Source organism: Natrix helvetica (assembly GCF_964273705.1).
Source record: "Natrix helvetica genome assembly, chromosome: 4".
In the NCBI taxonomy this organism is placed as follows: Eukaryota; Metazoa; Chordata; class Lepidosauria; order Squamata; family Natricidae; genus Natrix; species Natrix helvetica.
Window position 1 is genome coordinate 73,168,109 of NC_138550.1, and position 13,171 is coordinate 73,181,279.

At 36.9% G+C, this 13,171-nt stretch overlaps 1 protein-coding gene across 1 annotated transcript in view; it reads left to right on the plus strand.

Moving 5' to 3' along the window:
• SORCS2 (sortilin related VPS10 domain containing receptor 2) overlaps positions 1-13,171 on the plus strand; it is a 131,375-nt gene that overhangs the window by 107,331 nt on the left and 10,873 nt on the right. The window contains exons 17-22 of the mRNA XM_081950077.1: positions 875-1,000; positions 2,620-2,791; positions 5,303-5,489; positions 6,926-7,059; positions 12,564-12,687; positions 13,025-13,137. Coding sequence (XP_081806203.1) covers positions 875-1,000; positions 2,620-2,791; positions 5,303-5,489; positions 6,926-7,059; positions 12,564-12,687; positions 13,025-13,137 — 856 coding nt within the window. The remainder of the gene's footprint in view (positions 1-874; positions 1,001-2,619; positions 2,792-5,302; positions 5,490-6,925; positions 7,060-12,563; positions 12,688-13,024; positions 13,138-13,171) is intronic.

The following is a 13,171-nucleotide window of genomic DNA, read 5'->3' on the forward strand; positions in this document are numbered from 1 at the left end:
AATATATTTGCCTCTCATCTTGTATCAAAACAACTCATGGCAGAGTGTACTGAATGCATATGGCATTTTCTCTTCTGTTTCAGCAATACGGCATTATTTTATTAGATTTAATACAACTGAAAAAGTCCTGTTCAGTTAAATATATATTGAGTTTTAAAGATGCCCAATATCTAGAGAAAAAGATCCCACATAACTTGAATCATGTCAGTGCCTCTATTAATAAGACTCTGCCTTGTCTGAAATAGACGGTGGACCATGAGGGAACTATGTGTCTGCCAGCACAGCTGCTGGTAGCAGATTTATTACAGGTGGCCACCAAGTCTGGTTGCCAGAACCATCTGCTCCCCTTGAGTCTGCTCTTCGGAGACAGCCTGAGGAACTTTGTTTTAAGAGGGATTTTCTGTCTGTGCTAGACATTCTTTTCTTCCTTTGAATCTAAGCTGGATATCACAGCAGTCCATAACAAAAGAAGAAAGGGCGGAAATTAAGACCTATATCCCTTCCAATTGCCCATATGCTCTCCAATCTTGTGAAATGTTCTAGCCTCCCAGAAAGGTTGTGTTCCTTTGTAAATAAAATTGACTAAAGGATTGTACACCTATTTGCATTATTTCTCATGCAAAGAGAATAAACCTGGTTTTTGTAATGGAGACTTGTTGCTGCTAACTAGAGTGCTAATGAGCACCTGCTGACCCCAGCTGTCAAAACTATTTACACTCCTAGAAAATTAGTTTATTGGCCAATATGACAAAAGCTATGGAACCCAAAAGATGTCTGGTAAAAGATACCATCCCAAAAAGATACAAACGGTTTCAGCTGTAATTCATAGAGTTATATGTACAATAAAAACCTATTTGTTATTATTATTCTGTAGTGATTATGGATTTGAACTTTCACTTTCAAAATCAGAGCCCAACATGTGCTTTGCTGATTTTTGGTTTAACCCTAAAGCCCCGCCTGAAGACTGTATCACAGGGCAGTCCTATAAAAGTAGCACAGGGTAAGTAAGTGACTATTTGGTTTGGAAAATAGCTTTCTATTTTATTTTCTGCCTTGTATCAGTCTCCTTTACAAATTGCTAATATGATAGAGACAAAAACTATTATTTATTTCCAATAAAATATTTTGGGTTTTGAAAAAAAATGATGTGGAAAGTTTCTGCATACTATTTTGCCTTGATGAATGCTCCTTAATAGTTAGAGATACATTACCTCTGGAGATTTCTGTTAGCCCCCAAATTGGTGTCACTGAAGCTGCTTTTCTGAAAGATAGCTAACATTATCAGCAGGGATGCAGTTATTTTTCTTTTCTGGTGTATTTGGCAGCATACATCATATTAAGTTAGTCAAGGATTGCTATTTTGAGAAACGTAGGGCTTCTGTCTGCTTTTTACATTGGCAAGGCTGCAGTACACAGGTGCCTCTTTCTTCACTATCCAGTCAATCCCCTCTGGAATTGTAGCCGGCCTTTGGGGCAGTTTGAATAACAGGTTCTGACCTTGACAACTCTTCATGGGGTCTTGTATTTTTAATTATTATACACCTCCATTTTTTTAATCTTTGAAGGAATTACTGGGCAGTATACCAACTTATTATGATTAAATAATTATACAAAAATATGGTTGGTTGGGAATTCCTTACATTTGCCCTGGTACTGTTTTCTTTTAAAATTGCCCCTATCCTGCTTCTGTGGATAATCTTATAAGTACACAGAAATATGTAACTTTATATGTTTATCCTATCATTTCCTTGTGGGGTAAAAAAAGGAGTGCGAAGTACCAAGCTAAAGAAGTGAAAAGCATGAGAAAATAAAAAGGAAAGGAAATATAGCACATACCAACAGCATTCACATATATCTCCCTCATTCTTTTTATCCTTGTTTCCAATATGTCCATACATTGCTTTATGCTTTGCTGCTGTTCTTTCAAGTTCTTACCTCTTTCTCTATTTTGGTTCTCATCAATTATATAATTGTTACTTATTTATGTAGTCTACTGAAGTAATTTTTCTCTGGATTGCATTCATCTGGAATTCTGCACATGTTTCTCAAAACTATTTCTGATCCTTTCATTATCACTATTACTGGAGCATAACATGTCACTATCAGCAGCCTATGGATTTCAACTTTCATATGCAAACCACAACAACATAGGTGATACTATATATTATGGCTTTGGTTAAATCAAGGCTTTCTCGTAGTGCTTTTTAATAATGTAAATAAAGTATAGACTAGTTTACCAGCCTTACTCCCATACAACATTCAGCCTTTTCTGCCAATATTTAAAAAAAGTATCAAATATTTACCACATTTTGGCCAGCATGCTATCAAGCCCATCAAAATCCAGTTTTAGCTGAAGCATTTTAATGTTATTTTTATGGAAGCTAGAATCTCTAGTGTAGAGATTGCAATCCAGCATGTTATAGCTTGCCTCCTAGCAGCTAAGAGCTGTATGTGATATACTGACAGCATGCTGCCTCTGCTTTTGTCCTAGATATGTTGTGTGAACATATAGGGTTAAATCCAAATTAAGATTTGGCTCAAGGGCATGAGCCTTTTCTGTATCTGTTGATCAGTTGTGTTCCTCCCTCAGATATGCTCTCCATTTACTTCTTTCTACAGATACCGTAAAGTTATATCTAATATATGTAAAGGAGGTATGGATTTACAGAAAAATTATTCTCAGCATGTGTGTCCACTAACTGCTCCCAAAGGATTGCAGATCAGCATTAAAGGGAAAAGCCTAGCTATTAAGCCAGGAGAATATGTCACCTTTATGGTCAAACAAAATCAGGTATTACTGGAATTTCTCATCTATGGAAGTCAGAAAAAATGTAATTGATCTTTTAATCTGAAAACAGGGTTGCACTAGAGTTTGTCCTGCAATGTATTTTGTTTTCCTTTCTCTTTGTCTGCTGACTTATCATTCTCTTTATTTGAAGGTAAAAAATTTAGTAGGCTCCTTCTCTTACTTCACAGTTTTTTCTCTCTAGCTCCTTTGGGGGGCCCTCCCCCCCCATTGATACAAAAAAAGGGAGATGGGAGCTATGTTACAGCCTGTTACTATCTAGCAGGCTATCATGACAGCGGTGTATATTAGTATGAAGGTAACGTGGTTGAGTTGGCTTGGCAGCAGGTGGTAGTATGTGAGTCACTGAAGGCTTTCTTTCTTTCCTAGGAATGAAGTAATTGAGAAATAACTGAAGGTAGTGTCAGTAATCAAGAAACTTCCTCTAGCAGGAAATGGCCAAACCGCAGAACAGTTAGTGTCTAAATTTAAATTAATTATTAGTGAAGAGTATTTTAATTGTTTCCTTTTCCCAGAAAGCAGGAGTAAATCTTAGTTGTGTATAAAAACAGAATGGTTTCAATATCCTTTTGTTTTTGTTTTGCTGGCAAAGAGGCATGGGAGTTTTACAGTAAGTTTCAACTTACACAGAGGCAGTTAAGCAAAAACTGCAAATAATAACAAACACAATTACCACATATTTTGTTGCTAGGAAAAGCATTGTTTGTGAGATACATATGTTTTTCCCAGAACTTAAGGAGCATTGGAGACTGTTGATTTGTTATGGTGAATTTGGAATTGCTTATAAAGGACAGGATTGTGTGCAGTGCATGCACATGTAGAGATTGTTGATAGTGTTACTTCATCTTATATAAAATAGTAGATATAGCCAGATCAGAAGTAACTTTGATATCTCATGCACATTAGGGATGCCTTTAAAAGCAGATCTGCAAATTTTTGGCTAAATGAATGGAAAGTAAGATTCTAGTAGAAGTGACAGGTAATAGGTTTACATACATTCTTATGAAAAAAACTCATGCCCCAAGAAATTGTTCAATTCAACTATATGGCAGGGTGAGAATCCACTGTAGTACATAGCAAGCTAAACACCTGAAGAACAGATGCCTACATGAAAAATTCAGGGAGAATGTGTACCCACAATCATTTGTTACAAGATGCCTACACAACACAATGGGGTGAGAAAGGAAGCAACAAAAGACCCAAACTCAATGGTAACCTCACATTGCAATGAACAAGGACATACATTCAATTTTGCAGCTACTCAGTTTGTTAGATGAGCAAACACAAAGCCAGCCTGGAAACTGATTGATGCCTGGGAAACAGTCTTCTCTGTCAGTCAATGGGAGTGCTGATTTGCCACCAGCTTATCAAGTAATTAGGAGGTGAGGACTTGGCAGCACAGGGAAACAACAGACAACGACTTAATAGCCAGCCGTCAACAGCCCAATCAACAATTAAAAACCCACACAAAAGAGGCATCATATAAATACCACACACCGACTATCCCAAAGCAAACACTTTGCCAGAGAAGTTCCCTGAGGATGGCCTCCAACACAAGTCCTAAAGCTTGGAAGACTAAACCTCTGGTCACACTGACCAATACTGATTGAATCCTGCAAACTGTTCAATGTTTGGCACTCTGTGTAAGACATGCGCTGGCCAAAAACTTTTGCAAAAATGTGTGCAATCAAATCACTCTCAATCAGCAGATTGAGTTGATATAGGTGTTAAAGCCAATTTCTTCCTTAGCAAATGCCAAAATCACTGCCAAGCTTGGTAAGAAGGTGACATCTCTTGGGGAACCTGGTAGTGTTTGATGGGGCATATATTGAACTAGAAAGAATGGTTACAGCCTTATGCAAACTAAGTATGCAAGAAGCTGGTTTGGATGCTTATGTTATTAGAAGAAGAGATGTGCTAGATGTAGATTTATATTTAATACTACTAATTAGGAGTTTATTATTGAATTTTAATGGTCTTAAGAATTGTTTTTTTTTTAAAAAAATGCATCATTCTTTATAAATTTATATAACACCACCTGGAGTCATGTTTTTGTAAAATGGGCAGCCATGCAAATACGATACATATATAAACTCAGAGTAACCTGGATAGATTCTGGGGCTTCCTATCTTAAATTGACCCATTTATCATCATGCAAAGAAAAAGAGTAGGTTAATCCTTCAAAGACAAGAACAACATCATAAATAAAAATTTCATTTAGACAACCTGTCTATGTTACTTTTTTTTTCTACACCCACCCTCCCTATTTTGAATGATTCCATTCCAGCTGAAGTACCATGAATTTTAAAATACTTTTAATAGAGCTTTGAGAAATTCTGTTTATGATGTAACAGAGAGAGCAATCAGTTCAGTGGATGGTTAATGCTTACTTTCAGAGCTGCCAGTATTGATACATAGCTTGATACATAATTTTGATTGCTCCCCTCTTCCATTTTTGAGATGGGTCTGTTTTCTTCTTCTTCTTGGTTTTCTTAGGGTGATACTTTAAACACCAAATACCAAGTGAACTTTGGAGATGGCATTAAGGTGAATTATATGAACCTGACACTGATAGGTGAAACCTTTCAACACCATTATGAAAATCCTGGAGTTTATCATGTCTCTGTGGTGGCCAAGAATGCTGCAGGTCAAGATGAAGCAGTCATATTTATTCAGGTTTATCGTAAGTTTCAGTTTATTTTTCTCATTCTCATTATTATTGCAGCATTAGGATAGTATCAACTTACTTATTTGTTACATTTGTATATTTCATTAAAAAATGGCTAGCAATTTACAGTGGAATACATATTTCATTCTTGGAGCTTCTTAACAGTCAACAGAATGTTGGATTTTGTTCCTTTGGAATGGAAATTACTTTCTGATCTCAAGTTTATTCATCTGTCCGCTATTGTTATCAACACCAAAAAATCTTGTTGAGAAACAGGAGGGATACATTTTGAATGCATCTTGGCTATAATCTACATCATAAAATATATTTAGGTTATGTCCATAAATGGATTCTGGTTCTATTCTGAATATTGTCAGTGTAGTAGAATACTGAAAATTGATTTAATATCTTGCTCAGATAAATGCTCATCCTAGTCATAAAGGAAGTAAGGTAGCCTTCAAGATGAAAAATCCCTGTGATGCCTCATTGCTTTTTGCATTTGCTGTCTTCCACACACCACATTTTGTGCTGGCACACAAAACAAATAGAGCAGAAACTCTGCTCTCACTTCTTGGTACAGCTGAAGGTAGAGGTGAACAAATTTAAAAATGCATAAAATCTGGAGGTAAGTTTTTCCTTTAAGTGAAAAATGCAGTTTACAAATTCATGAATTTGTTTGACCAAGTTGGGAAAGTTTCCTATTTCCACTAAACTGAAGTTTGTTCATACTTTCTTTTTATATACTGACATCAGGAATATATGACAGGATTCTGCCTAAATTTAACTTTGAAGGCAGTGCAGCAGACATCTGACCTGCCTTGTGACACACAACCAACACTACTTTCTCTCAGGATTGCTAAAACTGCTTTGATTGCTGTTTTAAGTAGTTACAGCTTTGTAACTATTCTGCGGTGTAAATATCCGGTGTAAATAATGCAAATGTAAAGCTTTCTCTAGACTTGGTCAGACAAGTTCAGAGGTTTCACAGTCTCTTGTTCCCAGTGTTTGGAAACTCTGCGGTCCCCTAATTGAAAATCTCATTCTTCCTATTTGCTTCTATCTAGTATATACACGTATATACTGTATACACAACCCATCAACTTTAGGTTTCCCCTTTTTGATTTGGAAGGAATATAAATGCAGTATTTATTTAAGTCTTCCAAATAAAATAAATGCAAATTTTAAAAAAGTACCTTAATTAAAATTTCAAGTTATAAAAACTTAAGACAATTTAATTTGCAGTGAGAATTACTAACATTAATTTTCTATTGAGCAATAAAATTTGATCTAATTTAATTCAGTCCCTAAGGAAATGGTGTTCTCTTGAATTTGCTTGAAAAGTTTAAAAGATGTCCCTGAGCATTCTAGTGCATCTTTAGAAGATGTATTTGAAAGCACAAGATGTTTGATAAATTAATGGCTTTTTAATTAACAGTTGGGACTCTTTCTAGCTCCACTGCAGGCTTTACATCTTGAAGTAGTTCCTGCTGTTGGCAGAAACCGGGAGGTGAATTTGACAGCCATCATCCTGCCAAAGAACTCTAACTTTACACTTTTTTACTGGTGGATTGGAAACAATATTCAGGTATTGAATAATTATTACTGTCATATTTCCAGCATTTGAAACTTTTTACGCTAATTTCAATATGTACTATATGTACTCATTTATTTATTTATAAAATTTATACGTTTCTTAGTATCCTAAAACAGCTAGTTTTATTATCTTAAACGATAGTTTTATTGTTAAATATTTTTGAAGGTTTGACATACTGTACTTCCCCCATATTCAACTTAGCACTGCAATCTCAGTTGACTGACTGAGGTTCTGTGAGTGGCCGTCTTGCACATACTCCAACCCCCTGCACATGGCAGGAGATCCTATATAATTCTGGATAAATGGCTGTCCTGTCTCTTCTGGAGAACCTCCAGTGATAGAACACCCACAACTTCTGGAGGGAAGCCTGATTAATTGTTCTCATTGTCAGGAAATTTCTCCTTAGTTCTAGGTTGGATCTTTCTTTAATGATCTTCTGCCTATTACTACTTGTCCTACTGTCAAGTGCTTTGGAGAATACATTTACTCCCTCTTGTGTATGACAATCCCTCAAGTACTGGAAGGCTGCTATCATATCACCCCTAATCCAGTGGTGGGTTACGGCCGGTACACCCCAGTACGGGCATACCGGTGCCTGCTGGGAGCACCAGGTACTGTTCCAGTACAGTGCTCCGGAGGGCCCACCTGCCTACCCGCCATCCTTACCTGTATTTGACCAACTGGATCATTTGTGCACGTGCATGGAGCGTACGGCACCTGAACGACACTCTGCCGAGCAGCTGGAGTATCACAGGCAGTGGGTGTACACGCGTGCACAGCATGCATGCACATGGTGGATGCCTGACCCCATTGCAGTGTACCGGTTGCAACAGGATCTGGAACCCACCATGTGCACGCATGCTGTGCACGGGTGTACACCCACTGCCTGTGATACTGCCCTAATCCTTCTCTTTGTTAGACTACACATACCTACCCTATTTTTCAGAGTATAAGACACACCGGAGTATAAGACGCACCAAGGTTTTGAAGAGGCAAATTTTAAAAAAAATATTTTTCCACTCTGCAAATCTCCCCAAAATGGCCCATTTTTCACGAAAACGGGCCCAGTTTTTTTTTTCAAAAAAGGGCATGAATAGCCCTTAGGAGGCTTGTAGAGTGCTCCTGCGGGAGCGGGAGGATGAACAAAAACTGGCCCTTTTTTGTTAAAAAAAGGGCATTGATAGCCATTAGGAGGCTTATAGTTCTTGGGTGCTGGGGGGGGGGGGGAAATTGAACGAAAAATGGTCTGTTTTTTGCTCATTTCTGCCCTCACCAGCCCCAGGAGCTCTCTGAAAGCCTTCTAAAAGCTATGTGCGGCCATGTTGGTGAAGGGGCGGGCTTTGGGGAGGCAAAAAAAGCTGTATCCAGTGTATAAGACACAACTAGATTTTCAGCCTCTTTTTTGAGGGAAAAAGGTGCATCTTATAATCCAAAAAATACGGTAGTTCCCTCAGCCATTCATATTATGTTCATATTATCCATTACCCTAATCACCCTTGTTGCTCCTCTCTGCACTCTTTCTAGAGTTTCAACATCTTTTCTGAATCATGGTGACCAGAATTGGATGAAATATTCCAAGCGTGGTCTCACCCATGCATTATAAAATGGTACTAACACTTCACATGATCTTGAAATTATGCCTCTCTTGATGCAACCTTGAATTTCATTAGCTTTTTTGGGAGCTGCAACACACTGCTGGCTCATACTTAAGTAAGGAGCAGCTTATATACTCAGAGTTAAGGCTGGCAGGCACATTGAGATTGTTGGTGTGAAAGCAACATAACAACCTGCAAAATGCTACTGCTGGAACAGTTTACTTTTAGACATTTTGTTTTGAATGGGACTTTGAGTGTAGGTTTGACTACTGAAGTGTTAAAAAAGTTGTTTTTGTTCTCAAACCGTGCCCCAGAATGCTCAAGGGACTGGGGAAAATAAACTTTATCAAGTTCTCTACACCTTTGGAGAGTCCAGTGTTTGCTTTCTGTTACTCTCTAACCAGCTCCCCATTTTTCTGTCTGCCAGGGTCTCTGCCCCAACAACTGTATCTGTTCCCTTTCTTGTATTAAACCTCACAAATGTAGCTCACCTGTAAAAAAAAGGTGGGAACTGATAGGGATGAGCAGGTCAAATAAAGGACGGAGACTTGGATTGTGCCGGTCAATTTCAAGTTGACTGGTAGATCCTGCATAAACTTCTGTAACAGCTCTCTAATGCAGAAACAGCAAAGCGCTGTGTGTTGCAACCATAGGTTGTTGTTTAGCAATTCAGACTGTACTCCTCAGTGCATGAGATCTTTTTTTATTATTATTATCCACAACTCCCCCTCTTGATTTGGGGAGTTACTTAGTATTGAAGATTGTCCTGTTAGAAATAGCATTACTTTCAATCCTCAGTTTCATTAAAAGGAATTAATAGCAGCATTTTCACTCATGTAAGTGTGACTATCAGATAGTTTAACCACTCACAATAACAGTGCTCCAAGTGAACTATGATTATAGCAAGTTTGTTTGGTAACATCACACTACAAGTCTGTGCCTCTCAATTTATGCTTGCAAACATAGTGGTTCAGTAGGTGTCTAGTTAATTTTTAAAGGAAAATATTCCTGAACTGTGGTAATTTGATAAGAACATGTGCATCAAACCCTGAATTGGGAGTCCATGTGGGGTGGGGGGAGATTCAATGCAAGAAACATCTGAAAAAGAAGTATAATGCATTGTGAAAAAAATCATAATGTACATATTTAATTGTCAGAGACTATGGAGTGGAAATTCTAAAATTAACCAGACACCTACTAAACACGTACTGATTTTTTATTGTGGTTAAGTCCAGATCAATGGTTCTACTTAATAGTCTCTGACAACTAGATTAATGCAGGGATATCTTAATTTCTTGTGGGTGATTCTGTTGCCAAAGAAAAATCAATATTAAGATATTTGTATCATTATCAGACATTTACATGCTCTTCATCTAGCACAGTGAAAACCTATAGACAGTTCAAATAGGAATCTTTCAGATTCAGTTACTTTCTTCCAGTTTATTCTTCATGTTATACGTTTCCTGCTTCTACTTGCTTCTTTGTTTTAAAATCATGTGTGCTTGGGAGCCATGGCAAGCAGCCATCTCAGAACTCTCAGAACTCTTAGAAATGTTGAAACCAAAGGGATTCATTGGAACCAAGTAGATTTGGGACTCTGCCAGGCAAAGCATCCGGTCATCAATTTAAAAAGGAGGGGAGGGGTTGTTCAAGGAAAGGTTTTACTGGATTTTTTCCAGTTTTGAAAAACTGAGTGGTAGAAGCTTGTAAATGTAAATGAGGGTTATGAAAATACATTTTCATTTAAATGAGATCATGAACTGTATTTTAATTCAATATTTTATTCTGCATTCATGATAATAGTACAGTAATATTAATATTGCTGATAATATTGTATAATGTTTTACTTTTCACATACTTAGAATCAATACTCTTCTGTTCTTTCTGACTATCAATTAGTAGACAGTACTAAAATGTGGGGATTTTCACCACATTTTAAGCCCCTTTTGCTGTAAAGAAAATAAAGATTTCATGGATTCCCTCCTTCTTTCATTGAAAATATCTATTGACCAAGTGTGATTGGGCACACAAGAAACTTGTCTTTGGTGCATATGCTCTCAGTGTACATAAAGAAAAATAAAAAGAATACATTCATCAAGAATCATAAGATACAACACTTAGTGATGGTCGTAGGTTACTAATAAACATTCAAATTATAGTAGGAAACAAATAAAACAATATAAATTTTAAAGATACAAGTAACATGGTTAGAGTCACAAGTGGGAAGAGATAGGTACTAGGAAGGAAAAGAATAATAATAGTAATACAGTCTTAGTAGGAATATGACAGTGTTGTGGGAATTAGTTGTTTAGCAGAGTGATGGCATTCGGGGAAAACTGTCCTTGTGTCTAGTTGTTCTGGTGTGCATCATTTTGAGGGTAGAAGTTGAAACAATTTAAGTCCAGGATGAGAGGGGTCTGTAGTTATTTTCATAGCCCTCTTTTTGACTCGTGCAGTATACAGGTATTCGATGGAAGGCAGGTTGGTAGCAATTGTTTTTTCTGCAGTTCTAATTATCTGTGTCTGTCTTGTTTGATTGCAGAACCAAACCAGACAGTTATAGAGGTGCAGATGACAGACTCAATAATTCCTCTGTAGAACAGAATCAGCAGCTCTTTGGGCAGTTTGAACTTTCTGAGTTGGTGCAGATAGAACATTCTTTGTTTCCCTCTTTTGCGATGACATTTTTGAAGTTAGGTGTCAATTTTAAGTCTTGACATATGATAGAACCTAGAAACATGAAGGTCTCTACTATTGATACTGTGTTGTCTGGTATTGTAAGAGGTGATAGTATAGGTCCTATATACTATAGGAGGATTTCTCCTAAAAATCTATCACCATTTCTACCCTTTTGAGTGTATTTAGTTCAAGATCGTTCTGGTTGCACCACAAGGCCAGTTGTTCAACCTCCTGTCTGAATGCAGATTCATTGTTGTCTCGAATGAGACCAATTACTGTTGTATCATCTGCAACCTTCCAGTATTTTAACAGAGGGATCTTTTGAGATGCAGTCATTGGTGTATAGAGAGAAATGGAGAGAGCACACAGCCTTGGGGGGCTCCTGTGCTAATTGTATTGGTATCGGATGTTTTTGCCTAGCTTCACTTGCTGCTTTCTGTCTGTTAGGAAGCTTATGATCGAGTTACAAATGTGAACAGGTACAGCTAGCTGATTTAGTTTAGTTGGAAGAATATCTGGAATGATAGTATTGATTGCTGAGTTGAAGTCTACAAAGAGGACCCTTGCATAGGTCTTTAGAGATTCAAGATGTTGTAGGATGTAGTGCAGAGCCATATTAACAGCAGCATCTGTCAATCTATTTGCTCAGTATGCAAATTGCAAGGGGTCTAACAGCAGATCTCTGATGGTTTTGAAGAAAATAAAATAAAATTCTGGTTCAAAGATAACTAGAAATGAAGCCTCCTGACTTTGAATCCTTCACTGTAGTTTACATATTGGAACAATCTTTGTTATTCATTGCTAAGAGAAATTACCTGTATATCTAATGTATATTTTCATAATTGAAACCCATTATGGTATTATATCAATATTTAGCATTTATCAGCATTGTTGCTATTTTTACTTCGTTATTTTTTGTTTTAATGATGGGTTGCTTTTTCCCTTAATACTAACAGTTGATGCATGTAGCAGAGCAATCAATAGAGGTTACCTTCTGGTGACTCTATTGTTGCTTCACATAATAAATATTCTGATGATTAGGTACATATGCGTTCCATGATTTTTCCTGATGCCTGTGATATTTTAGTGAATTTTCAAATTAGGGGAAAAAGCCATTACTGTTTGCAAACCTTTTAAACACCCCAAATGTGAAGCTGAATATTCACAGTTGGGAACTTTTTGGCTCACATTTATTTTTACTCGATCACTTCTTTTCTTTAGCCAGTTCTTTCACTGGAAAATTTCTTGGTAACCAGTTTTGCTGAAGCAGGAAAAGTCAGAGTTACAGTTCAAGCTTCTTGTGGAAATTCTATGCTTCAAGATTCCAAGATTATCCAGGTTTTGGGTGAGGTACCATCCTTGTAATGATATTTAGTAATATGTATTGTTATCATCCAGTTGCAGATACTGTGAGTTTAGAGTGAAGTTTATAACCTACAGCCATTGCAATGAAAATGCAAGTCAGGGCACTTTTTAATATCTGTTTAATTCTGTTGCTCCCATGATTTATAATTTATAGTTATGTTACTTGTTTCAATATAATGAATAAGTTAGAACTTCAGGATACTTGTTTGATACACATGCGTAATTACATTTATAGAATCCTTTGAATCATTTTAGAATTGCTATTTTTAGAAAGCTTTTTTCAATTATTTAGTTGCACTATTTCTTCATATTTCCAGATCATTATAAAGTTCTTCCATTAAAGTTTTCTGAACATCTAGATTTATACAACCCAAATATACCTGCTTGGCGAGAGGATGTTGGTCATGTGGTAACACAACGGATTGCCCAGGTACTCTATTTGGTTATGGATACCTCCTTCTCAG